This window comes from Danio rerio, chromosome 20, assembly GCF_052040795.2.
Source record: "Danio rerio strain M-AB ecotype USA chromosome 20, GRCz13ab, whole genome shotgun sequence".
Taxonomy (NCBI): Eukaryota; Metazoa; Chordata; class Actinopteri; order Cypriniformes; family Danionidae; genus Danio; species Danio rerio.
Genome location: NC_141040.1, coordinates 55,722,024 through 55,749,599, shown reverse-complemented (window position 1 = coordinate 55,749,599; position 27,576 = coordinate 55,722,024). Strand labels below are relative to the sequence as shown.

At 38.4% G+C, this 27,576-nt stretch overlaps 2 protein-coding genes across 3 annotated transcripts in view; both read left to right on the top strand.

Moving 5' to 3' along the window:
• mia3 (MIA SH3 domain ER export factor 3) overlaps window positions 1–27,576 on the top strand; it is a 449,841-nt gene that overhangs the window by 286,590 nt on the left and 135,675 nt on the right. The gene's annotated exons all lie outside the window — the stretch shown is intronic.
• Window positions 1–27,576, top strand: part of disp1 (dispatched homolog 1 (Drosophila)) — a 156,624-nt gene that overhangs the window by 96,251 nt on the left and 32,797 nt on the right. For both annotated transcript variants that reach the window (XM_087297843.1, NM_212800.1), the window contains 2 exon segments: window positions 289–494; window positions 5,457–5,751. In XM_087297843.1, the coding sequence (XP_087153969.1) occupies window positions 332–494; window positions 5,457–5,751 (458 nt within the window). In that variant the 5' untranslated portion in view covers window positions 289–331.

The following is a 27,576-nucleotide window of genomic DNA, read 5'->3' as shown; positions in this document are numbered from 1 at the left end:
TTGGGCCCCGGGGAATTAGGGGCTCCGACCAATGCCAAGAAGCCTATATTAATCATACATCTCTCTTAGACATTTTCTATCATATGTTTTTAAAATCTGTATATAAGCGTTAAGATTTTAACGTTATCATTTTTTTTTTTTTAAATCCGGGGCCTCTCATGAATAATGGAACATTCCTGCCATACTGCACATGCGCGAGGTGTGCGTGTATTCCATAGCTCTCGATTTGCAACTGTTCTTGTATTGAGACACTGTAAAAAGAGTAACCGTGCTTGTGCTTACCTGCAGATTAAAGGCTTCAGCAGCGTGTGGCCAGCGAGCAGGACTGATCATGGCTCTGAGCGAGGACTTCACTGAGCTCCAGACCCTCAGCAATGGCAGATCCTCCAGCATTTTCCCCACCACAAACACACCTGTAGACCCGGAGGAGGAGGAGGAGCAGAGCGTTTCTGCATGCACACAGCCCAATGAACACACACAGATGATGCAGACAGGTGTTGTATAAATTTTAAAACTGTATAAGATGCCACAATCGTTTCATCTCGATTCATGATTTTTCATAATCGCTAGAAGCTAAAATCGAAACTGAATTTTGATGAATTGCAGAGCCCTAATCAGGATAGCGGGAGGCAGATGCAAAGCGAGTCAAATCAGCCAGAAAACATGACTGAAGAGATAACTGTGTGCTCTTCTTGATAATTAGACAGAGCGAGTCATTTCATTATCATTTTTTCACTTGGCTGTGAACTGAATGCCAGTGGTGTCAGTAAACTGAATTCAATTCAATTCAGCTTTATTTGTAAAGCGCTTTTACAATGTAGATTGTGTCAAAGCAGCTTCACATAAATGCTCATAGTAACTGGATCAGGGTAGTTCAGTTTTTAGTGTTTAAGTTCAGTTAAGTTTAGCTCAGTTCAGTGTGATTTGAAGTCATTACTGAGAGTTCAAACACTGAATAGCAAATTCAACGATGCGTAGCTCTACCGATCCTGAACCATGCAGGCCAGTGGCGACGGCAGAGAGGGAAAAAAAACTTCATCAATAGGAGAGTGAAGAAAAAAAACCTTGAGAGAACCAGACTCAGTTCGGCACGACCATTTTAATTTCTCCGCTGGCCAAAAGTTTTGTGCAGAGCTGCAGTTTCAGCGGTGGAGGCTGGAAGCTGGCCTCAGCGAAGACTCGTCTGTCGCTGTAGCGTCACTGGAATCAGTCTCATACTCTCTGAATAGTGAAGTTTCATAAGGTTTATGTTTTTAGCTACATGCTTGCTTTTATCCATGACTGACCTATAATGTTATATGGCACAAAATAATTCAAGAGCATTCAGAAATTTGATGCTCTTTTTTTTTTTTTTTTTTTTTTTTTTTTGCGCTATCACAGTTTAATCACATCGGGAAAACTGAACTTTTATTTTCTGGTTTTGTTCCGGAAATTATTAATTTACAAATTAAGCACTGCACAGAGCCATCAAGGCAAGGCAAGTCTTTTAATGGCTCGTTTCCACTGACTGGTACAGTACAGTTCTGGTCACCTTTATCAAGCTTGCGTTTCCCCCACAAAGGGTACCCTTTTGGTGGGCGTGGTGTATGATCATGCTCGCTCAAATAAATGTCTAGAGTAAAGCTGTACGGGTCGCTTACATATCAGATGCTTTACACACATTAATACTTGTTTATAAATGTTTATTACTAACTTTTCTATGAACATGATTATAACTGCAGATCAATGACAATAGCCTACTGTAACGTCTGTAATTATATTAAATAAATACATAAATGCAACATCTATGATTACATACAGCCCCTTACAGTCTCCGATATATTATTAATTACAGAAAAACTACACACATCATACATTTAGTACTTATTTGAGTTCAAAAACACACGCAATATAGACTACAGTCAGCGCAAACCTCTCATCTGTGTCTGTAATCTTCAGCAGCACATGTAAGCTCTGTTAGATAGTCATTTTGTCATTCCCAGTTCATAATAATCCAAAAGGCGAAGGTATTCATGGCAGTTTGTTCATGATTCAGGTTGCTAAAACAATTTTGCTCCTGTGTTATGACGGCTTCTCCTTTTTTTCCGCGCTTCACTCTCGCGCTTGTCCTTTTCTTTCTGAATGGATCAGATGACGTAGACACCTCAGTAATCACGCACACGATATTATCATCATCTCAGAGAAGTTCGTTATATCAAATAAAGACGTGATCGCGAGCTCCCGGAAGAAAGAGAATAACGCTCGCACTTTTAGACGGGCTCCTAAAGCAACAACAGCACACGGCAGATTTTTCTTCTTGGCTTTGTGTCTGTTCATCAAGACGACGAAAAGGTTTCTTTGAGCTCTGGTCATCCATGGCTAGTTATTATATGCATATAGTATATCTATGTAATGTCTCGGCTGTGTATTTGAACATGGCGGATCCTTTGTTTACATTATGTGTAGCTCCACGAGCTCGTGACGTATCTCTGTAACCAATCAGCGCTCAGCTGCGCTTGTAGCTCCACCTCTTGGTACCCTTTCTCGATTTTGGTGCCGAAAAAGTGGTACGGTTTGGTTCGGTACACGTATTGACAGTGGAAATGGCCATAAAAGCGTACCGAACAGTACCGTAACATACCACTTAGTGGAAACAGGCCATTATAAAGCACATTTCATACACACTGGCAATTCAATGTGCTTCACATAAACATGAATAAAAGAGATGTGTATAAGAAAATAAAGCAAATGATTAAAAACAATTATAAACAGATGAAAATGTGTTAAACAGGTGATAAAAGAATGAAAAAGAAGAGAAAAACGTAATAGTGTGATCTGTGGGCCATAGCACAGTGCTCATTCAGTAAAGGCACAGCTAAACAAATGTGTGTTCAGTGTTGATTTGAATGTGAGCCATCCAGATTTTGACACTCTGTTGAAGTCTGTGAGAAACTCACACCTGAGCAATGCACATGACTTCATTCTCCATATGAGAGGATTCTTTAAGCCGCAGCGCCAAATAAGCCTTTTATATAAAGTATTAAACACATTTCAGTAGTTCAGCTCTTTCTGTCACTTTCATTTTATTCCTATTACACACAGCTCATCTTTCAGGTTTGTTTTGTTAAATTTTTATGTCTGTTTTGTTCCATGCTTCAGTTCCATGTCAACAGCTCCTTTAGAAATATTATTCCCTAGAAAAACCATGATAATGTGTTCCCTACTTATTTTCCCCACTGTATCAGTTCCTCAGGGTTACATTACACTCCCTGCTGTACTTTTTCACACACAAAACAAGGAAATTAACAAAAATATTCAAAAACATCATATATTTCATGCTTTATAAATACAGCAGAAGTCAGAATTACTAGTCCCCCCCCCCCCCCCCCCCTTTTTTTAAATATATTTCCTAAATTATGTTTAACAGAGCAAGGAAATTTTCACAGTATGTCTGATAAAATACCACTGTTACACAATAACTTGCCTAATTACCCTAACCTGCCTAGTTAACCTAATTAACCTAGTTAAGCCTTTCAATGTCACTTTAAGCTGTATAGAAGTGTTTTAAAAAGATCTAGTCAAATATTATTTACTGTCATCATGGCAAAGATAAAATGAATCAGTTATTAGAAATGAGTTAATAAAACTATTATGTTTAGAAATGTGTTAATAACTCAGGGGGGTGAATAATTCCGACTTCAACTGTATATCAGTATATATTGTGATATGATTATATTGATACATATTGCGATATGAATATAATTTTACCAGATGAATTGAACAGCTCTATTTGGAAAGAATTCATTCATTCAGATCTACTGACATGATCAAGTCTTTTTCTATACAGTGCATCTGCATACATTATAATAAACGATAAGCAAAAATAAATAAACAGGGCTCCAGTCTGAAGAGTCTAACAGTGTTCAAGTACAGAAATGTATGGTATAAATAATTTTAAAATGATTATATTTAATAATATCTTCATCTTTTAATAAATAATCTAATCCTGCAATGTGACTATTGCAGATACATGCATTGTGATATCGATGCTCAAACGATAAATTGTTTAGCCCTATATTTAGTATAGGTTTTGCCATGAGTTTTGCTAATACTGCTGATATGACATTAAAACATGAATGAATGAATGAACAAACTAATAAATAAATAAGTGATTGAATGGATGAAAGAATGAATGAATATATTAATACATGAATGAATGAATGAATGAACAAATAAATAAATATACGAATTAATGAATAAATGAATGACTAGATTAATGAATACATTAATGAATAAACAAATAAATGAATGAATGGATAAATGAATAAATAAACAAATGAATGAATGAATGAATGAATGAATGAATGAACAAATGAATAAAATAATAAATGAGTGAATGAATATATAAATTAATGAATCAATGAATAAAATATGAATAAATTAATAAAAAAATAATAAAAAAATTTGAATGAATTATAAATAAATGAATAAAAAATACATGAATTAATAAATACATGAATAAATAAATGAATGAATGAACAAATAAATGAATGAAGGAATGAATGAATTAATTAATATATAAATACATGAATGAACGAATAAATGATTGAATAAATGATTGAATTAATAGATTAATGAATGAATGAACAAATGAATGAATGAATTAATATATAAATACATGAATGAATGAATAAATAAATAAATGAATAAATGAATGAATGAATGAACAAATGGATGGATGGATGGATGGATGAATGAATAGATTAATGAATAAATGAATCAATGAACAAATGAATGAATGAATGAATGAATGAATGAACGAACGGATGGATGGATGGATGGATGGATGGATGAATAGATGGATGGATGAATGAATGAATAGATTAATGAATAAATGAATCAATGAACAAATAAATGAATGAATGAATGAATGAACAAACGAATGGATGGATGGATGGATGGATGAATAGATTAATGAATAAATTAATCAATGTACAAATAAATGAATGAATGAATGAATAAACAAACAAATTAATGAATAATTGATTGATTGAATGAATGAATAATATAATGAATAAGTAAAATTAAAATAAAAATAAAAAATTGAATGAATAAATAAATAAATGAATAAATAAATAAATACTTGAATAAATGAATAATTAAATGAACAAATGAAAGAAGGAATAAATAAATGAATGAATGAATGAATAAAATTAAAAATTTAATAAACGAATGAATGAATGACATTTTTTAATAAAAATTGAATGAATGAATAAATAAATGAATAAATAAATACATGAATGAATGAATAAATAAATGAATAAATAAATAAATACATGAATGAATGAATAAATAAATGAATCATTATTCATTCATTCATTTTCTTTTCTGCTTAGTGGCTTTGAATAAATGAATATGAAACACAACACTCCATAAGCATTCAAGTTTGGTAAAAATGTATTTTTCCCTCCACACAGGCCAGAACGGCGGACTCAAAAGCACACGTCTGTCTTCTTCCTCATCATCATCATCACAGCTCACAGATGCTCAGCGATTGGCTGTTCTGCTGCCCAATGCTCTGCCTCCGGGTTTCTGTGTGTGCTGCTCGCTCTGTTGTAACGGGAACCAGCAGGATTGTGCTCTCTTCCAGAGCGCCGTGCCGTCCGCTGCCCTCCACATGGGCTCCTGCTGCGTCCAGGGCGTCCCCTGTTTCTGCATGCAGCATCACTGGCCGGAGCATCTGCAGAACCAGCCCAACATGGCCACGCTGAGGTGAGCACTACGCTTTGGTTGGTAGTAGTTATGCTCTGGTCTTTTAAATGTAATGCATACATCGTCAGCACACAATACATCGAACACCAATTCATGGCAGGTTACTTCATAACAACATAGCACACGAAAGACAAACTCTCTGTCAGAGTCCTGCTCTGAAACGTGTGGGTCTGCGGGTCTGCAGCTGGATGTATCTCCACTGATACACATATAGACAGAATAGACTCCTGTGAGCCATAATCATAGGAACACACCAACAAGCTGCTTCGAGTGGATTGGAGAGAGAGAGAAGAGAATACCTGTCAAATTATAATAACAAAAAATGCCTACCGAACTGTGACGAGAGAACCAAACGTTTTTTATTTTTATCATGAATCGCCCGTTTCCCATGTGTGATGTAGTGTAGTCTGGCGGAGCGTGAGCAGTGATTGATGGCTTTTGTTGAGTGAGAAAGAGAGATCTGACATGTACCAGTCTGGGGTCGAGTCTCCTGTTGAACTCTTCCCGACACGCTTCATTTACCTGAACACACGGATCCTCCTCACCAGGTGCAACACGCTTTCACGTTAGGATGTGCTGGGTGTAATTGGGTACAATTATAAATAAATGAATAAAAGAATGAATGAATGAATAAATTAATATATAAATATATGAATGAATGAACGAATAAATGAATGAATCAATGAATAGAATAATGAATAAATAAATAGATTAATAAATGAATGAATGAATAAAAAAATAATGAATAATTGAACGAATAAATGAATGAATCAATGAATAAATAAAAAAATTTTTATAAAAAATTTGAATGAATGAATAAATAAATGAATAAATAAATACATGAATGAATGAATAAATAAATGAATACATAAATAAATTAATAAATAAATGAATGATCGATAAACTAATAGATTAATGAATGAATGAATGAATGAATTAATATATAAATACGTGATTGAATGAAAAAATAAATAGTAAATAGATTAATTAATAAATTATTATTACGTATGTAGAACGTATGAATGAATGAATGAATGAATGAATAGATTAATGAATAAATTAATGAATGAACGAATAAATGAATGCATGAATGAATGAATAAACAAATAAATTAATAATTGAATGAATGAATGAACGAACGAATAAATGGATGAATCAATAAAAAAATGAATGAATAAAAAAATTGAATGAATGAATAAATAAATACATGAATGAATAAATAAATGAATACATGAATGAACAAATGAATAAACAAATGAATGAATGAACGAATGAATGAATAAATGAATTACTATATAAATACATGAATGAATGAATGAATGAATGAATAAATTAATTACTATATAAATACATGAATGAATGAATGAATGAATGAATGAATGAATAAATTAATGAAAGAGAGATCTGACATGTATCAGTCTGGGGTCGAGTCTCCTGTTGAACTCTTTCTGACACGCTTCATTTACCTGAACACACGGATCCTCCTCACCAGGTGCAACACGGTAAAACCAGAGACCGCTTTCACGTTTGGATGTGCTGGGTGTAATTGGGTACACACAAAAATTTTTAAACGTAAAAATAAGTACAGTGATTACGTTTCATTTGTTAAAGTTCACACTTAGCTGACGATTGATTATAAAGCTTGTTTGGCATGCCGGGAGAGAGCCCTGAGCTCATAAGATCCTCGAGCTCGGGGCTCCCTCCAGTCTGCAAAGCGTGAGGGGTGTTTGAGCTCAGGTAGATCTCGGGAACTCCCCTGCTGTAGTAGCTGATGAATAGATAGTGATGGCTCTTTAGAGCTAACTACTTACTAGGAGCATGTCTATGATTTGGATTAGTCAATTAGATTGCATGTTTTTGGACGGTGGGAGGAAACTGGGGATCCCAAGGGAAACCCATGTGAGCACGGGGAGAACGTGTAAACTCCGCACAGAAACAGCGGCTGGCTTGGTAAGGACTAGAACCAGTGACGTTTTTGCTGTGAGGAAACAGTGCTAACCATTGGGCCACCATGCCACCCATCTAAAAAAGGAAGAGGAGTAGGGGTGGAAGGGGGGATTCTTCAAAATGAATCATGTCAACGCCACAGCCTACCTGAGTATTGTTGCTGACCATTTCCATCCCTTTATGAGCACAGTGTACTCATCTTCTGATGGCTACTTCCAGCAGGATAACGCACCATGTCATAAAGCGTGAATCATCTCAGACTGGTTTCTTTAACATGACAATGAGTTCACTGTACTCAAATGGCCTCCACAGTCACCAGAGCTCAATCCAATAGAGCATCTTTGGGGTGTGGTGGAACGGGAGATTTGCATCATGGATGTGCAATCATGAGCAAAATCTCTGTGGAATATTTCCAGTGGCTTGTTGAATCTCTGCCATGAAGGATTAAAGCTGTTCTGAAGGCAAAAGTGGATCCACCCCGAAACTAGTAAGGTGTACCTAATAAAGTGGCCGGTGAGTGTAGTTATTAAGGTTAAATTTAGTTTGGTTTAGGTACTGAGTAGAGAATATTGAATAAGATCATTCAAAACATGTACTTTATATGTGCTAATAAAGAGCCAATATCTAAATAAGAGGCACTTGTAAATAAGCCACGAGGTAATAGTTCACACCGAGATGCTTTTTGCTCATGTTTTTCGTCGACGTTTAACGCCTCGTGGCTAAATAAAGAGCACCAATGTGATCGTGCAAAACTGCAGGTGTAAAAGAGTCATTTTTAAAGAGACGCCTCATGCTCGTTTTTTTGTTTTGACACTCCGCGTCTTAAACTTCTTCACCAATTAGATCGGCACTTTTGTTCACGTGCACGGAGCTCCTGAAGTTAAACTGTCCATGCGAGCGCACATTGAAGAAGTTGCCCAGAGGCGATATGAACGTGAAGCTGCTCATCACACTGGTGAACAATAATCATCTCATCATTGCTAGAGCTGGAGCTGCTACTTGAACCATCCATGCTTGTTCGAAACGCCAGAAACTTTAACGGCCCGTTCACATGGGGTGTCAACGCTTCTTATTCACTTTTAATGGGTGACGTCAAGCATTGCCGAACTGAATTGTGAGTCCGTCAGCGCTTGAAAAGTCGAGAGGTCCCAACTTTTTTGGCGCCGACGGACTCACAAGCGTCATCCAATCAGATCGCTGTATGCAAATACACCAGCTCAGACAGTAGCCGATTGCGGACTAATTTCATTGGCTGTCGCTGCTATGACGATCACGTTAGCCCCAACTTTAGGCTGAAGCCTTGGCTGCATCCGAAACCGCATACTTCCATACTATGTAGTACTCCAAAATCAGTATGCGAGCCGAGTAGTACGTCCGAATTCATAGAATCCGAAAATCAGTATGCGAGAAGCACCCGAATGACTTACTACTTCCGGCGAGATTCTGAAGTGCGCAACCCATGCACGCTGCGCTATCCCATGATGCCCCGCGAGATAATTAATGAATGGGAGTGAAGCGATACAACTGACGCAGGTGGATTACGTGACCATGACAAAATGGTGGATGTAGTACATATGTCCGAATTACGTTCATACTGCACACAGTCATACTGTATAGAGCGTACTTTTCTAACGGCCGAGTAGTACGTTTAAATTCAAATGCAGTACCTACTGAGTAGTAGATGGTTTCAGGCGCAGCCCTTGTGTGAATCGGGCGTAACAACAAGCGTCTCAACTTTCTTCTTCTTCTGTGTTACAAGCATGTGTCAGAGCATAGATATATACACTAGATATCGCATATGGACCCTGAGCATGCGTCAATAGCGCCGCCACATTGGTACAGTGCTCCCAGGACAAGTGTCACTCAACCGCACTAGTCAAGACAGTGTTATTACGTGAAGATGCTGGACTTTAGCGCTGTCTACGGGTGTAGTAACGAGCAAACAAAGAAAACAAAGCACAAAGGCAGAACAATTCATAGGTAATATTAAGTTTTTTACGTTTTTGTATGTTCTGAACTTTTGTGCTAATCAGGTAACGTTATTGATGATAATACAGTCACTTACTGCATTCACCCTACGGCAAAGCAGCTCCAACTCGCACTAAACACTCGGCTTATGCTAGTTTTGTTGAATAAACTCAGCAAACAATGCAAAAGAAATATGACAACGAGATGCTGCGCTGCCAGAAACTTGTATTATTGTCGGCTAGTGAAGGAGTCGTTCATAACGGAAATTCATTCACAAACGAATCGCTCCCTCCGTCAGTATGAGAAGTGAAAGCAGGAGAGGAGGTGTGTTTCAGGACATGATTAGATCAAGTTTAACAGGGAGGGTGGATAGTACATTTCTGTACACACAAACACAAGCTTTTTGTCAGGAAAAAAAGCCATCAATGTAGAAAAGTGATGTAAAATTATAATTTTCGTGATTAAAAAAAAAATTGCATACTAACATCCAGGAAAACTCCCGATCATAGACATGTGTATATGTGTATATCTCTGGCTTTGGATGGCCACAGTCCTTCACTGTGCCTTGGTCTCGCATTCATTTCAAAGGAGCGCTACCCTGTAGCAAGATGGCAGCTCTATTGACGCATTCCTTCCAATAGTCAACAACAGGGTAGGCGACATCTAATGTATATATCTATGGTGTCAGAGACTTAAATTTAATATCATTGCACCCTGAGCATCTGTTTTTCATTAAAGGGCACCTATGGTAAAAAATCTACTTTTCAAGCTGTTTGGACAGATCTGTGTGTTGGTATAGTGTATAGACCGTCATACTGGGGTGATATAAACACACCCAGTCCTTTTTTTTCAATTTAGCTACAAAAAAAAGGGTCAGCCAATTGGAGCTGTTTTCAAATCAATCGCACCATTACGTAGGTGTGCGATCCCCCCGCCCACCGAATTGATTGACGGCTGCGCGCATTAACATGTTCCGGTAGTCGCGTGTATATGTCAACAAGACCAGGCAGACATACGCAAAGCAACCGAGAATAAAAGGTCTGTTCTGTTCGCTGGGATCAGCAATCATCATCAAATGTGATTAAGAGTGAGTTTCACATGTTTAAAGTGTTTTAAAACAGAGTATGTGTGTAATTAATTACAGCGTTTTACTTCAGCTTTACTTCATCAGCACAGCCGCGTGTCAGAACAATTATAAAAGAAGACGCTTCAATCCCGGTTTGTGGAAGTTAAAGCAGGTTTATTTTGTACATTAGCATAAGAGATATCCACACTTGAGGTTAGCCTTAACTAGGCTAAGCGCGCTCTGTCTGTCTGCCTGCCTGTGTGTTTGTGTCATTAGCGGTGTGTGTGTGTGTGTGTGCGCGTAACGATATTGTGTGTGACTCATCAATGCAACTTCACAATACTGATTAGCAAAGGTTAGTTCTTACTGTAGTATCTCACAAACGCTACGTGAGACCTTCTTCCTTTAAGTCTGTCTGTTGTCTGACGCAGCTGAGGGAGGAGGCATGTAGAAACAGTGGGCGGGAAAGAATCGTCTTAAAGGCGCAGTACGACAAAACCACCCCCTGCTGGAAATCAGTATAAAAGAGCATCTTGTAAAAGGTATAATGAAAAATCTGATGGGTATTTTGATCTGAAACTTTATATACACATTCTAGAGACGCAAAAGACTTATATTAAATCTGAAAAAAGGGGTAACCTAGGTGCCCTTTAAGCGCCATCTACTGTCAAGGAGTGATACTGCATACTCGCCGCAAAGGAAAATCGCTCTGGTTTGAAAGCAGAAAAACGTCTCAAAAGGCTGACGATAAATGCAAACGGAAAGCGGCGTGTACGAGCCTTTACTCTTAACATTTTTTAAGTGTTTATTTGTTTATAAGGCTCAAATTTTAAAGAATTAAAAGAGTTTTCTATTTATATTAATTAGTATTGAGTCAAGTAATAAAATGACTTGAGTAATTAGGTTACTTTTTAAGACAAATGTAATTTAAGTACAATTTTGATGACGTAATTAAGTAATATTTTGGTTGAGCTGAGCCAACACTGGTGCTGGTGATGTTTTGGTGCTTATTTAATTATTGAAGCATCAGGTTTGTTGTGATCGGTTGGTTTTGTTAGCACTTGCACTTTCATTTAGGCCAGAAACAGTGGTAAACGGTGGAAACTTGTCTTGTCTTGTGTAAGTCAACAGATGCTTCAGTCGAGCAGTTCAGCTCCTATTCAGGAGGATGTTTGATCAACGTCAGACAGAAACTTTGATAGATCTGTCCTGATGTTTAGAGAATTACAGAAGCTTCCAGGCCTTTGTTCAACTCAAAGGAAGATATTCGTGAAACATAAAGAGCTGTGTGTGTGTGTGTGTGTGTGTGTGTGTGTGTTGTGTGTGTGTGTGTGAGTGAGTGTGTGTGTTTGTGTGTGTGTGTGTGTGTGTGTGTGTGTGTGTGTGTGTGTGTGTGTGTGTGTGTGTTTGTGTGTGTGTGTGTGTGTTTGTGTGTGTGTGTTTGTGTGTGTGTTTGTGTGTTTGTGTGTGTGTGTGTGTTTGTGTGTGGTGTGTGTGTGTTTGCTTAAATATGTGTTGTTGCTTTTTGCATCTCTCTGTGTGTGTGTGTGTTTGCTTAAATATGTGTTGTTGCTTTTTGCATCTACGTGTGTGTGTGTGTGTGTGTGTGTGTGTGTGTGTGTGTGTTTGCTTAAATATGTGTTGTTGCTTTTTTGCATCTACGTGTGTTTGTGTGTGTGTGTGTGTGTGTGTGTGTGTTTGCGTGTTTGCTTAAATATGTGTTGTTGCTTTTTTGCATTTACAATTGTGTGTGTGTGTGTGTGTGTGTGTGTGTGTGTGTATGTGTGTGTGTGTGTGTGTTTGTGTTTGTGTGTGCGTGTGTGTGTGTGCGTGCGTGCGTGTGTGTGTGTGTGTGTGTGTGTGTGTGTGTGTGTGTGTTTGTGTGTTTGTGTGTGTGTGTTTGTGTGTGTGTGTTTGCTTAAATATGTGTTGTTGCTTTTTTGCATCTACATTTGTGTGTGTGTGTGTGTGTGTGTGTGTGTGTGTGTGTGTGTGTGCGCGCGTGTGTGCGCGCGTGTGTGTGTGTGTTTGAATGCATTTGTGTGTTTGCTTCAGCATTTGTGTATGTACACGTGAATGAGTTTTTCAGAGTGTGTGTGCATGTTAGTGAGTGTGAGTTACGTGCTTCAGTGTGTGGATATGTGTGCGTGGTTTCATTTGTTTGTGTGTGGGTGTGTATGCGTTTGTGTGTTTCTGAGTACGATTGTGCATGTACAGGTTTAGTGTGTATGTGTTTGCGTGGGTTGTGCGTGTTTGCATGTGAGTCAGTGTGTGTATGTTTGTATTTGTATTTGCACTTGTTTGTGTTGCTTCTAATTTTGTCTGTGTTTCTCAGAGTGTGTATGTTTGTGTGTGTGTGTGTGTGTGTGTGTGTGTGTGTGTGTGTGTGTGCACTTCTTAGTGTGTGTGTGATTTGTATGTGCATTTATGTGTGTGTGTGAAACAGCTGCAAGCCTCGACCGGCCAACTAGCCTAAAAATGATCTTTGTGTTCTCGATTTCAGGCTGTCATCTTGAGAAGTCTTTACATGTTATCAGGAACAACAACTGTTTAGCTTGTGCCTCTCAATCTCCACCACATAAATCACACGCTGACATCTACATTCGGTTCTAAAGGATAAATGCAAGCTAATCTTCATCTAGACTTTCACCAAATTAATTAATATTATTAAATCTAGGGCTGGGCGATACGGCCAAAAAAATGATCACAATCTTTTTTTCATATCAGATGAAATCGGTAACTCGGGATTCACTGATCCAAATACTTTGATCAGATATCGGTTTGATACCGCATATTTTTGCTGGATTGGGTATCGACCAGCTGGTACCGATCCAAATCTTATCTTGCGCATGCGCTATATTCAGTGTAATTTATAAGCCAACAAAAGCCACGACGGTAGTCTATTATAAGGCACTAGAAAGTTGTCATGTAGGCCTACCATATCCTAAATGTTCTGAAGCCATTCACAGGGTTCGTACGGGTGCTGGAAATCCTGCAAATTGCTTGATTTTTAATATCACAGAAAAAATGACAATGACTAAATTTTTTACGTTAAGTGGCTGTAAACCGTTTATTTATGTTAACCCTCTCAAGGCAGCCGTTGCTGATTTGCAACAGTTAAAAGCATAGATTTTGCCTGTTTTTAAAATTTAATTTGAGCCTGAAAGAGTTCAATTCAAACCAACAAATTAAATTTAATAAAATTTTAATTAATTCGTTTAAATTCAGCCCAAATAAATTGTTTACAGCCACTTAACGTAAAATATTGAGTAAATCCAAGCAATCATCTCTAAATCATTTTTTTCAGTGTATAGTGTTCTCAAGGTTAGAAAAGTGCTTGGATTTTGGATAAAGTGCTTGAACCTGCTTGAATTTGAAGTTACCGGGCTCCAAATCGAGACTATTTTAGTTGCTTATGCGCCCAAACGCTTAGCCATGCAAGCTCAAAATTTATTTGAAAGCATTTGTGCTTAAAATTGTTAGCTAGCTCTCTGCAACTCTCACATGGTTGCCCACTGAAGCTAAGCAGGGCTGCGCCCGGTCAGTACCTGCATGGAAGACCACACGGGAAGGTTGCTGCCGGAAGTGGTGTTAGTGAGGCCAGCAGGGGGTGCTGAACCTGCGGTCTGTGTGGGTCCTCATGCCCCAGTATAGTGACGGGGACTCTATACTGCTCAGTGAGTCATAGGCTGCGTCCAAAACCACATACTTCCATACTATATAGTATGCTAAAATCAGTATGAGCCGAGTAGTACTGTCTGAATTCATAGAATTCGAAAATCAGTACGCGAGAAGCAGCCGGATGAGTTACTACTTCCGGCGAGATTCTGAAGTGCGCATCCCATGCACTCTGCGTTATCCCATGATGCCCCGCGAGAGAATTCATGAATGGGAGTAAAGCGACACAATTGACGCATTTAGGTCACGTGACTATAACAAAATGGCGGATGTAGTATGTTCGATTTCCATTCATACTTTTCACGTTCATACTGTATAGAACATACTTTTCTAACGGCCGAGCAGTACGTTTAATTCAAATACAGTACCTACTGAGTAGTAGGCGGTTTCGGACGCAGCCATGGCCTCCTAACCCTCCCCATATAATAATTGGCTGGTGTGTGGTGTGCGGTCTGGCGCAAGTGGATGCTGCACGCTGGTGGTGGATGAGGAGATCCCCCCCGATTGTGCAAAGCACTTTGGGTGCCCAGAAAAGCGCTATATAAATGTAAGGAATCATCATCATCAGTTTGCATTGCAAAATGTTCACCGAATGTGCATATTTAGGACACATTAACGCAGAATTTTTTTCCTTAAAACACAAAACGCGGCACTTAAAAATAGTTTAAAACAGTTGATATATAACTTATTATTTGTCATCTTAATAGCAACAATGGTCTTTTCATTTGCTGCAATATTAGTTTAATCTTAGTGAATGCAAGCCCTTTTGCGATGGTGAACGCGCTGCAGTTGCACGACTGACAACATTGTGACGAATAAATGAAGGATTGAATATAACGTCTCGTGATTAAAATGTGTGGCAAGCGCTGCTAACTGCAAACTCCATCCCTCAGGCTTTACAGTGAATGCCTCGGACCCATAAGGATTTAATTTGTTACATGAATTTTGATTAGCAATGCACATGAAATATCAAAAACGACTGGTCATGGAAGTTTGGTGGTACACCCAAACACAATCTGACTGTAAGAACGAGACCAAAAACTTACAGATATCCAATAACTGAACTTACATGTATATAATTTGTGTATATGTATATAATTTGTGTATTGCTCTATATCTCGTGTGTTTTAAGCAGTGTGTAAGCGAGGCGCACAACTAACGCACTCTGCGCTGGACTTTGATCTGATCTATTGAACAGTCTTCTATAGTTCCTCAAAATAGCAATGCGCCAGCAATGCGCCTCAACACACCTCCTTTTTTAAACCAGAACGCCTATGGGCGCACATATGAGTGCAAATGCATTTGCTATTTAAACAGCGTGGCGCAAAACGTCAAAACGACTGTTGTGCCAAGCTGAAACTAACAAACAACAATTGCGTAGCGCCTTGCGCCGGGTATATAATAGGGCCCATGGTGTCACTGCACAACATTTAAGACAGTGAGGGAATTAATTACTTAGCCTGCCATGTTTTTTGTTTCAAAATAGCTTAAATGTTTCTTAAAAGAAAATAAATTGTGTTCAGTTGGTTGGAGAAGTAGTTTGTTTTTTTACCCAGACATTTCAAAGGACATATTTTAGAGCAGTAATCACAATACGGTGATTACTGAGCGTAACTGTGGTGCGTGAGGAGCCGCTGAAGATGCCCAGTGAAGATCAAAGCCCACCTGATCCCATAAACCAGCATCAAAGCAAGCAGGACCCAGTCATAACCTCAAATTAGGCCGATGTCTAGCTTGCTTATCCTCGTTTACCAAACAGATTGAAGGGTGAGGGAACAGCTGGAATGCATTACGCTGATCTGGGACCGTCTTGTTTTCGATGCTGACGCTACAGGTGCGGTTATTATTGTGCCGATCAAAGAGAGGATCCTTGCAGAAATTGCACTTGAGTGAATGCTTTTTTGAAGGAAGGATTCTAATAAATAGTGGATTTTTTTTCTTCCCAGAAATGTTTTATTAGGTACTGTCATGTGTTCTGGGTTTCATATACACTACCTGACAAAATATCTCAGTTGTAAGAGCAACAAGTAATAAGTTGGCTTCTAGTTGATCATTTGGAAAAGTGTCAGAAGGTGGATTTTTCTGATGAATCATCTGTCGAGCTGCATCCCAATCAACACCAATACTGCAGAAGACCTACTGGAACCAGCATGGAGCCAAGAGTCTTAGAGAAATCAGTCAAGTTTGATGAAGGAAGGAAGTCATGGTTTGGAGTTACATTCAGATCTGCAGAGTGGATGATCAACACCAACAGCCTGAGGGGTCAAGACATTTGTGCTGCCCGTTACATTACAAACCACAGGAGAGGGACAATTCTCCAGCAGGATAGCGCTCCTGCTCAAACTTCAGCCTCCACATCAAAGCTCCTGAAGGTCAAGCTGCTCCAGGATTGGCCAGCCCATTCACCAGACATGAACATTATTGAGCATGTCTGGGGTAAGATGAAGGAGGCGTTGAAGATGAACGCAAAGAGTCTTGATGAACTCTGGGAGTCCTGCAGGAACACTTTCTTTGCCTTTTCAGAAGACTTTATTAATCAGTGATTTGAGTCTTTGGCTTTCATATGAGCCACTTCTGATACCAAATGACCAACTAGAAGTCAAGTTATTATTTGCTGTTCTTAAAACTTGGATAGGCGACAATATTACTGTCAGGTAGAGTAGATTTTTATATGGCAATGACAGAATTTTTACTGCATTATTAGTGCACTTGATGGTTATACATTATTTTTACTACTGTGTACTTGAGGGAGAATTTGGTTTATTGATTGTTGCTTTATCAAATCACACACATGGTTAGGACACTGTTTTGAATTTTTTAGGGCTTTTTATTTATTTATTTACTTGATAGAAATGTTGCACAATTGCAACAAGGGGAAAAATAAGGGAAATAAAGGCTCATTTTCATGCTAATATTAATAGTAATAATTAATAAATATAATAAATAATATATAAATATATAATAATAATAATAATAATAAATATAGTAAAAAATAATATATATAATAATAATAATAATAAATATAGTAAAAAAAATGAATGTTAGTAAAAAACAATTAGATTAATTGTATTATGATTGTTATTTTGTAGTATTTTGTTTTTATTATGATTGTTTTATTTTTAATATTATTATTGTTATTACTGTTATGCTAGTATGACACATTTATAAACATAGCACCTTATAAAATGCGTTATACAAAGCAAATTGTTTCAAGCCATGAATAATATTAATAATAAACATGTTACATTAAGCACAAAAGTCATAACAAACTTAATATTAAGTTATTTTATTTATTATATGTTTTACATTTTTGCACTTATTTCCAATTAAAATAGCCTAATTGCAACATTTCTATGCTTCATTTATTTTCATGCATTGGTTAAAATGTAGGGATGGTTTGATACCTGCTTTTTATTACAGGTTTGACAAGATGAATGGATGCTGTGTGTATTTTAAATGCATCAGTATGCAAATATTTACTGAGAAGCTGAAAATACCTCCTCATGAGCTGCTTGTGCATAAACAAACACCGTGCCAGGCTTCACTTTGTGCGTATTTTTATTTAATTAAATCCCAGCCATTGTCATTTAATAATTCCTGTAAGCCATATCACCATTTTGCTTTTATAAAAGGTGGAGCTTTTTCCATGGACGTGTGTTTTGATCTATCTTGGCATCTCTCAAAGTCTCTTTCTTTACCTGTCTGTGCAAATTTCCTGCCTTTGCCTTTCATTTCCTCTCTTCCTGCTTCTGATTTCATCTCTCGTTCACACTCAAAACCTCTCTTCTACCTTCAATCGCACACTTTTCTCTAGACGTAGAGCTCATAGTGGAGGTTTTATTGTATTATTATTATTTTTTTTATCAGTGTTGTGTTGCAGAGACTCATGCAACACTGTAACTCATATTAACCTTTACTTTATATCTACAGAATCGTGAGAAAATCGTGATCTTTATTTTAGGCAAAAGAAATGCGATTCTCATTTTAGCCCGAATCATTCAGCTCTAATATATAGACATCAGCATTTTTAATGAGGTCTTAATAAGTAATGTATTTGACTCTCTGATTCCTGTATATACCCTGTCATGGGAATCGCTCCAGCACTAAGGTCGTGAACTTCTCGTTTAGTGCCTAGAAAAAAGAGGCTGGGTTTAGTGAATGAATCAAAGTCTTTAAATCTCTCCGTCAGGCTTTGGTTAAAGTGGCATTAGCCGGAGCATGTCTGCTGTTTGCATCTGGATGTTGTGCGCTAACAAAGACTCTGCCTGAGGTGTGTGCTGCACTAAATGAGTTTGGCCCTGTCTAGACATGCTCCATATCAAAGCAGAGTCTCTGAGCCGGACACACACACTCACTCACTCACTCACTAGGGGTGTCAAAATTAATCGTTTCTTCGGTGCACCGCGATGGACAATTCGGTATCGGTTCAGTAATAATCATAACCGGTTATTACTGACGTCATTTACCTTATATGCGCTCTGTCGTGAGGGAGGCGATTGCGAGTATTTACATCGCTCTAACTACTTAAAACCCATAAACTGTGCACAATTTCACTGTGTGTGTTTGCTGGATCAGTCTTTCACTGACCCTATTTCACTGAGATTGAGAGAATGAAAGAACTTCATTTCTTTCTCTCTCTCTCTCTCTCACACACACACACACACACACACACAGTGGCCCATTTGACCTGCTGGCGTGGCTTTTCTTCTCCTCTCGGCTGTTTTACAGCGTTACTTTTGGATAAAGAAACGAGCGCGTGTCTGCAGAGTTTTCTCCACCGTGTCTATCATACATCAGCTGTGAGATCGCCGCTGCCGCCTGCCGCTTATCATTCATCTGAAGAGCGCAGCGCGCAAGAGCCAATCGCAACCGTTTTTGTTGAGGGTGTGACCAATCAAAGAGGTGTAAGAGAACTAGACAAGGATCAGAAAGTGAGCTGGATGTTTATATTTGTTTATATTATTTGCTAAATGCTCGTTTTGTTTAATGGTACAGTTTATGTTTCTGACTGTTTGTATTAAATGACAAAATTATATTACAAATAATATATAAATATATTCATACATTTTTATACAAGAAATGCTGCTGTGAAGAAAATATAAAAACTGTGTATGAAAAGCATCGTCAATGCACCGAGATATCGAATTGAACCGAATCGATGGCATGATAATCGTAACTAAACCGAACCGTGAGACTAGTGTAGGTTCACAGCTCTATCACTCACTCACTCAATGAGCTGAATCTAGTGAGTCTACAGGCTGTAATGCTAATATACCAGTAATCTGGCTAGTTTGATTAAAGTCGCTTTGGATAAAAGCGTCTGCTAAATGACTAAATGTAAGTGAGTGGAGATTTCAGCAACAGCTACAGTTGAAGCCACAGTTATTAACGCTTTTTAAATATTTCTCAAATGATGTTTAACAGATTCTGCAATTTCTCACAGTATGTCTGATAATATTTTTTCTTCTGGAGAAAGTCTTATTTGTTTTATTTTGGCTAGAATAAAAGCAGTTCTTAATTTTTTTAAAACACTTTTGGCATCCACCTTTGACATTCATCCATCTTTAAGATTTTTGACATTCATCTGTGGCACATATCTTTGACGTCCATCCACTTGATATTCATCCATCCATTACATTTATTTATTTATCCATCCATTTATCCGTTCATCCATCCATACCATTTATCCATCCATCCATTTATCCATTGATCGGTCCATTACATCCATCCATGACATCCATTCATCCATGACGTTCATCTTTGGCATCCATCCATTCATCTGTCCATTACATCTATCCAATTATCCTTGGCAACTATTCTTGTCATCCATCCATGACATCCATCCATCCATGTGATCCATCCATCATCCATCCATCCATCCAACCATGACATCCATCCATCTATGACTTCCTTTGACTTTTTTGACATCTTTGGCATACATCCATTTGACATCAATTCTTTCATGACATCTTTGTCATAGATCTTTGGCATCAATCCATGACATCCATCTGACATACATCCATCTTTGACATCTTTGGCATCAATCTTTGGCATCCATCTATTTATCCATAAATCCATCAATGACATCCATCTTTGGAATCCATCCATTTATCCATTCATCCATTCGTGACATCCATTTATTTATCTATAGAATCATCCATGACATCCATCTTTGGTATCCATCCATTTATCCCTTTAGCCATCCATTACATCCATCCGTCCATGTTATCCATCTTTGGCATTCATCCTTAGTATCCATCCATAGGATCCATCCATAGCATCGATCCAACTATGACATCCATCCGTTCATCCATGACATCCATCCATCTATGAAATTCTTTGAATTTTTTGACATGCATATCTGGCATACATCCATTTAACATCAATCCATCCATCCATCAATCCATGACTTGGCATAGATCTTTGGCATCCATCTTTGGCATCCATCCTTGTGTTCATCAATCTATGCATGCATGCCCTTCATCCATGCCATCTATCCACCCATGGCATCCATCCATGCATCTGTCAATGCATCAATCCATCCATAGCATCCATCCATTATATCTATTCATCCATCTGTGATATATATGACATCCATCCTTGATATCTATCATTGGCATCCATTACTGATATCTTTCCATTCATGACATCCATCTTTTGCATCAATCCTTGGCATCTATCCTTGGCATCCATCCATGGCAACCATCCATCCATGACACCCATCCATCCAACCATGACACCCATCCATCCATTCATGCATCAGTCCATCCATCCATGCATCTATCAATCCATGGCATCCATCCATTCATCCATCCCCCCCCAACACTTATCTGAATAACAATGTATGATATCAGGAAGTGTATTATATCAAAAAAATAGTTTAATTTTAAAATTATGCAATTCATTCATTCATTCATTCATTCATTCATTCATTCATTCATTCATTCATTCCACTTTTGCCATTTTAAAGTTCAATAAAAGTGCAGAGAAACAGGCTAAATCCTCCTGCTCCTCATCTGAACAACAGTGTCTTATATCATGAAGTGTATTATATCCATTAAAGTTTAACTGATAAAAATATGCTCTTGATCTTTCATTCAAACTTTCTTTTCCACATTCATTCATTCATTCCACTTCTTGACATTTTTACCCATTTTGAAGTGAAATAAACGTGCATTGAAGCAGCTTAAGTCCCCCTGACCCTGGTCTGGATGTCAGTGTATCATATCATTGAAGGCGTGTTTTACTCTGCATTCCTCAGCGTGTAGCTCAGGCTGTCGAATGCGTGCAGCGGGAGGCCAGCAGATAATGAAGATGTTTCTTGGACAGCTTGTAACTGTTGGCCACAGTGTTGAAATCCAGCCTCCCTGCCTGCAGTCCATATATCCATGTGTGTCAAAGCGAAGAATGCGGAGATATCAGGACTTGACCTCTCGGCCTCGCAGCACTCGTGGATCCAGCAGATGCATGTGTGCACGTCATTCAAACGCGGGTTTTGGGCTGCTTCTACTGGGATTGTTCAATTCAAGTTTACTTGTATTGACCTTATCCTTGATGTCCGAATGACTGCAGCCTTTGTAATCTTTTTGGCTCAAGGCTTCTGGTCTCATTTACTTCCATACTTGTTTACTTCATACTTGCATTTAGACGTTAAAAACAGTTCGATATGCTGTGTAAGAGCCATAGAATTTGTTAATAGTGCTCCAATCCATGTACAGTTTACACATGTTGATATGCTTAGATGTGTACATTCGCTTATTTCACCCCTACTGTTTGTAAGGGTTTGCTTTACCTTTATTGGACTGTGCTAAGTTATATTACGAGATGCAAAAGTGGAGGAAAAACAGAGCAACACAGTTTTTTGACCTCAGTTTATTGTTATACTACATGAGAAACATCTTTAATTGGAACAAAATTGGAGTCAGTTTATTGTCCGACTGATTTCCTGAAAATTCTGATAGTACATGCACATTGTTTATCACATTACAATCAAAATCAGAAATGTTACAGAGTTGTGTAAAGGGTTAGCAATATATAAAGAGTTAACCTGTGGTTATACAGTATGTAGTCTTCTTCTTCTTTGGCCTTAGTCCCATATGATTGCGGGGTCGGCTCTTTTGGAACAAGTCCTCCATTTGTCGCGGTTTAAGGCTTGGTCAGGATGAAGTCGTGCGGCAACAAGGTCGGCGTGTAGCGTATCAAGCCATCGCTGCTTTGGGCGACCTTTCGGACGTTTTCCTTCAACACTGATGTTGAGGCCGGTCTTTGCAAGAGAGTATTCGCTTGCACGTAGTGCGTGGCCATACCACCGAAGGTGGGCTTCTTGCATTTTGTCTCTGATTGGTGCTACATATCGCTGTCAGATGTCATCATTGCAAACATGATCAAAACGGGTGATTCCGCTGATCTATGGCAGCATTTAGTTTTTATCACAGCGAGACGTCTTTCGGCAGTCTTCTTGATCTGCCAGCATTCAGCTCCATACAGGGCGACGGGACGAACAACTGCTCAGTAGACTTTCGATTTCAGATGATCCTTCATCTGACGGTCACAGAGCACGCCAGTTGTCGCAAGCCATTTTGTCCATGTGGCATTGATCCGCGCAGTGATCTCAGGTCGCAGGTCACCATCAGCTGTAATCACCGATCCAAGGTATTTGAATTTTTTTCGTGCGTGGTATGTCGGTGCCACTGACATTCATTGTGCCATCTTCTTTCGGCTTTGGCGTCAAGTACTCGGTCTTCTTGAAATTTAGTCGCACGCCATGTCGTGCCAGTCATTCGTCCCAGGTCTGGACGAATTGCTCCAAGTCAATGTTATTGTTAGAGGCCAAGAACACGTCATAAGCATAGAGTATTGTGTATGGAGCTGGATGCTGAATGTCTCGAGTAATGGTGTCCATTGGAAGAATGAAAAAAAGCGGAGAAAGGGCGCTTCCTTGGTGTACACCTACTGAGACTTGAAATGGCTTTGACGTTATACATTATGTAGTTTCCTTCTAAAACACATAGCATTTACATATAATAATAAAACCTATTCAATGAAAAACTTGTGTATTTAGATGTTTGTTTGTCCTCGATGTTATCGGACTTAGCGGTTAATTTGCACAAGATACTAATGTAATGTGAACGAATGCATTTGAAGAGTTGAATTGTAGTTATGTGATCAATTGTGCATATGCGTTACTATAAAGATGAGCTTTTAGTTAGTTTTCAACTGAGAGGGTGTGGCTGAGTGTCAGACATTAGCGGGAATTCCAGAGTTTAAGAAAACGTTTGACCTCCTTTAGTGGACTTTGCTATTCTGGGTGCTACTAGAAGCCCTGAGTTGATCTTAAGGAGCGGGTGGGATTGTAGCAAGACAGAAGGTTGGTTGGATAAACATGAGCTAAACTATATTTAGAATTTTCTTGACCTGGTAAGAACTGAATTTTGCAAGTTTATTAATAGCAGGTGCATTACAACCAGTAAACAGCATTACAGTAATCTAGTCTAGAGGTCATAATAGCATGAACTAGCTTTTCTGCTTCTGAGATAGAATGTAGATGCAGAAATGCTTTATTTAAAGTCTTAGTGAACCTGAACCTAAAATAGTTTTTCATGGCAAAGTTGACATTTGCAAGGAATTTCTCACAAGCTATGTTTCCATCTTCCTATTTTTATGCACATTTTGGAATATTGAATAAATAATGCCTAATGGGATGCCAAGATGTGCATTTGGAAAACTGAGTCGGATGAACGTTTAAGGTGATAAGAATAAATGTGCATAAACTTTGGCTTAGTCCCTTATTTATCAGGGGTCGCCACAGCGGAATGAACCACCAACTATTCCAGCATATGTTTTACTCAGCGGGTGCCCTTACAGCTGCAACCCAGTACTGGGAAACACCCATACACTTTCGCATTTTCACACACACTCTCTCTCACTTAGCCAAATTAGCCAATTTAGTCCAATTCCCCTATAGCGCATGTGTTTGGCCGTTGGGGGAACAGGAGCACCCAGAGGAAACCCACACCAACACAGGGAGAACATGCAAACTCCTGATGGAAACACATTTACTGAATAAGAACCTGAAGTTACTGACACCTTTAGTTCAGTATGTTGATGTGCTTCCGACTTATATGGAATATTAAGTAGGGGGCGTGGATTTTTTGTGCTGACAATTTTTGGGATTCAAAGCTGAATCTTTCACATAATTATTCCAGTCTTTAATGTCACATAGTCCTTCAGAAATCATACTCGTGTATTGATTTGATGGTTAAATAAGTAAATAAATATCTAAAATTATTGTCATTGTTAAAAATAGTTAAACTGCCTCATATGTTTGTGGAAACCATTAAAACATTTTTAGGATTCTCAAAAAACACTGTTCATTTTCACAATGTCACTATAGCTGACTAAAAGTATCATGTTATGTAAACTATTTCATCATTTTCAACCTTTAAAGTGTATTTTGTACATATCTGGATATTTTAGTTTCACTTTAGTCTGTTTTCTCCTAAACCGCTGAGGTCAGGCAGTAGATCATCATGTACTCTACTGAACTTCAATGTTGTCTTGTTTTCTCTTCAAAGCTCCACATTATTTTCCTTCTCCCCTCTTTGACCTTTAACCTTTGGCTACCATTTCCCCTCCTCACCACACTGTTTTTTTGACCTCACTGCCCTGGATTTTCTTTATTAATTAACCTCATGATCTGTCAGCATTCGTTACTTCTTGCAATAACATTTCTGTGCAAAGTAAGGATGCACAAAAAACCCTTCTGATTTGCAGTTTTTGCGTAATTTCACTGTTCGACAAATATGAGTTGTTCTTTCTTTTTTAGAGTGCGTCAAACACAATTTAATAATAAGGAACACGATATTGAAACACATCAAATATTATTTTAATATTAATTCTGATTGTAATTTCTAAACTATTAACAATTAGGCATGGGAATCAGTCATTTATTCATTTTCCTTCGCCTTAGTCTCTTTATTCATCAAAGTTCACCACAGCGGAATGAACCATCAACTTATCCAGCATATGTTTTACACAGCAGATGCCCTTCCATCTGCAACCCTGTACTGGGAAACACTCATACACACTCATTCACACACAAACACTACGGCCAATTTAGTTTATTCAGATCACCTATAGTGCATGTGTTTGGACTGTGGGGGAAACCAGAGCACCCAAAGGAAACCCACACCAACACTGGGAGAACATGCAAACATACAGACATGTCCTGTGGTCTGATGTAACTAAGATTGAACTATTTGGCCATAATGACCAGTGTTACATTTGGAGGACAAAGGGGAAAGCTTACAAGCCTAGGAACACCATCCCAACTGTGAAGTATGGGGGCGGCAGCATCATGTTGTGGGGCTGTTTTGCTGCAGGAGGGACTGGTCCACTTCACAGCATAGATGGCATCATGAAGACAGAACATTATGTAGAAACACTGAAGCAACATCTCAAGACATCAGCCAGGAAATTAAAACTTACCACAAATGGGTCTTCCAGACAGACCATGACCCTAAGCATACTGCCAAACTAGTTAAAATGTGCTTTAAGGACAACAGAGGGAATGTTTTGGAGTGGCCATCACAAAGCCCTGATCTCAATCCTATAGAAAATGTGTGGGCAGAGTTGAAAAAGCTTGTGCGAGCAAGACAGCCTACAAATCTGACTCCGTTCTGTCAGGAGGAATGGGCCAAAATTCCTTCAAACTATTGTGAGAAGCTTGGGGAAGGAGACCCAAAAAGTTTAAAAGCAAAACAAAAAAAAAAAATACCAAGGATGTACAAATGTATGTAGAATAAATAAATAAATAAATGTATGTAGAAATTATTAAAACATTTTCAAAAACAAATTCTCATTATTCTGGCATTTAGCAAATGTGAATCATTTAGGTAATTCTAACGGACCTATAGTAGTAAACGTTTAGTATGATTTACCATCAGACATTTAAAAAAATGGTTATGTTTCTTATTTTAGAGTGCATGTACACTTCTGGTTTCAACTGTATATAGTGCAAAAAGGCTTGTAAGTTGCTGTTGACATGAAATTTTCCCCAGATGTTGGTAACAACCAAAGAAATCAATTTATGAAAAGAAAACCCATCTAATTAGTTAACAAATTAAGTTATGTGTAATAAAATTAAAAAGCATTGTAAAGCATGAAGAAAGAAAGGTGCATTTCGGCAGTGAAAGCCCAGACAGCAGCTGAAATCTGGTAGTAGTTCTTAAGCAACCCTCTGCCCTTCCTTAGTGTAAATAAATATCAGCTGCTTCAGTCCAACATCTACATTAGCAACCAGGGTGGACATTTCAGCAAGACAATGATCCAAAACACAGCCAAGGAGAGACTCAGATGCTTTCAGAGAAAGAAAATCAAGCTGTAGAATGGCCCAGCCAATCACCTGACTCCAATCCAATAGAGAATGCAGAAAAAAGCTCAGATTTGTTAGACGAGACTTCATTTTTCCAGCATCATGTTGCCTTAAAACACATACTTTGCAATGATATTTTCCTGCATGTTCTATCCAGAATCATCAATTGCAAGTATTAAAGTGTGCACTAAAATACTGAACTAATTCCTTTCTTTCCTGGCTGACCAGAAAACAAACAGTTGCACCCATCCAAGTATGAAATAATAAACTCAAACAATCACACAACGGGGGAAACTCCCAAATAGCATTGAAGAGCTGTTGCACTCCAGTGGAACAATCCATCCCGATATCTCATAACTGTTATTCCACTTTGGACCATCTCTCATTCACGCCCCTGAATTCCAGATTCCCAAACATGGAGTGTTCGCTGATAGCGCACTTTATAAATCATTGCATTGCCTTTCCCCCCCCACCTCCCTTCCCGTCCTCGCTGCCTTTGCACAGGAAGCGCAGGAAATCTGTTCCTCGTTATTTACTTTTGGGTTTGGTTATTTGATTATGCACTTTTCTCTTGATTGCAGAAGGACGTGCATCTCGTATAATGGGACTCACCTTATGCAGATGCCTCCTCAATGTGTGTGCGTGGTTGCAACATCTGGTTGTTGTATTAACGTGTCCGCTGAACTTTCAAAGGGATTTACGGCCTCTCTAGAAGTCGCCCTGTGGTGAAAAATTCTTGCCAATGGCTTTTGTTCATCTGTGCCTCCCAGCGCCATGGCAACCACTAATTATA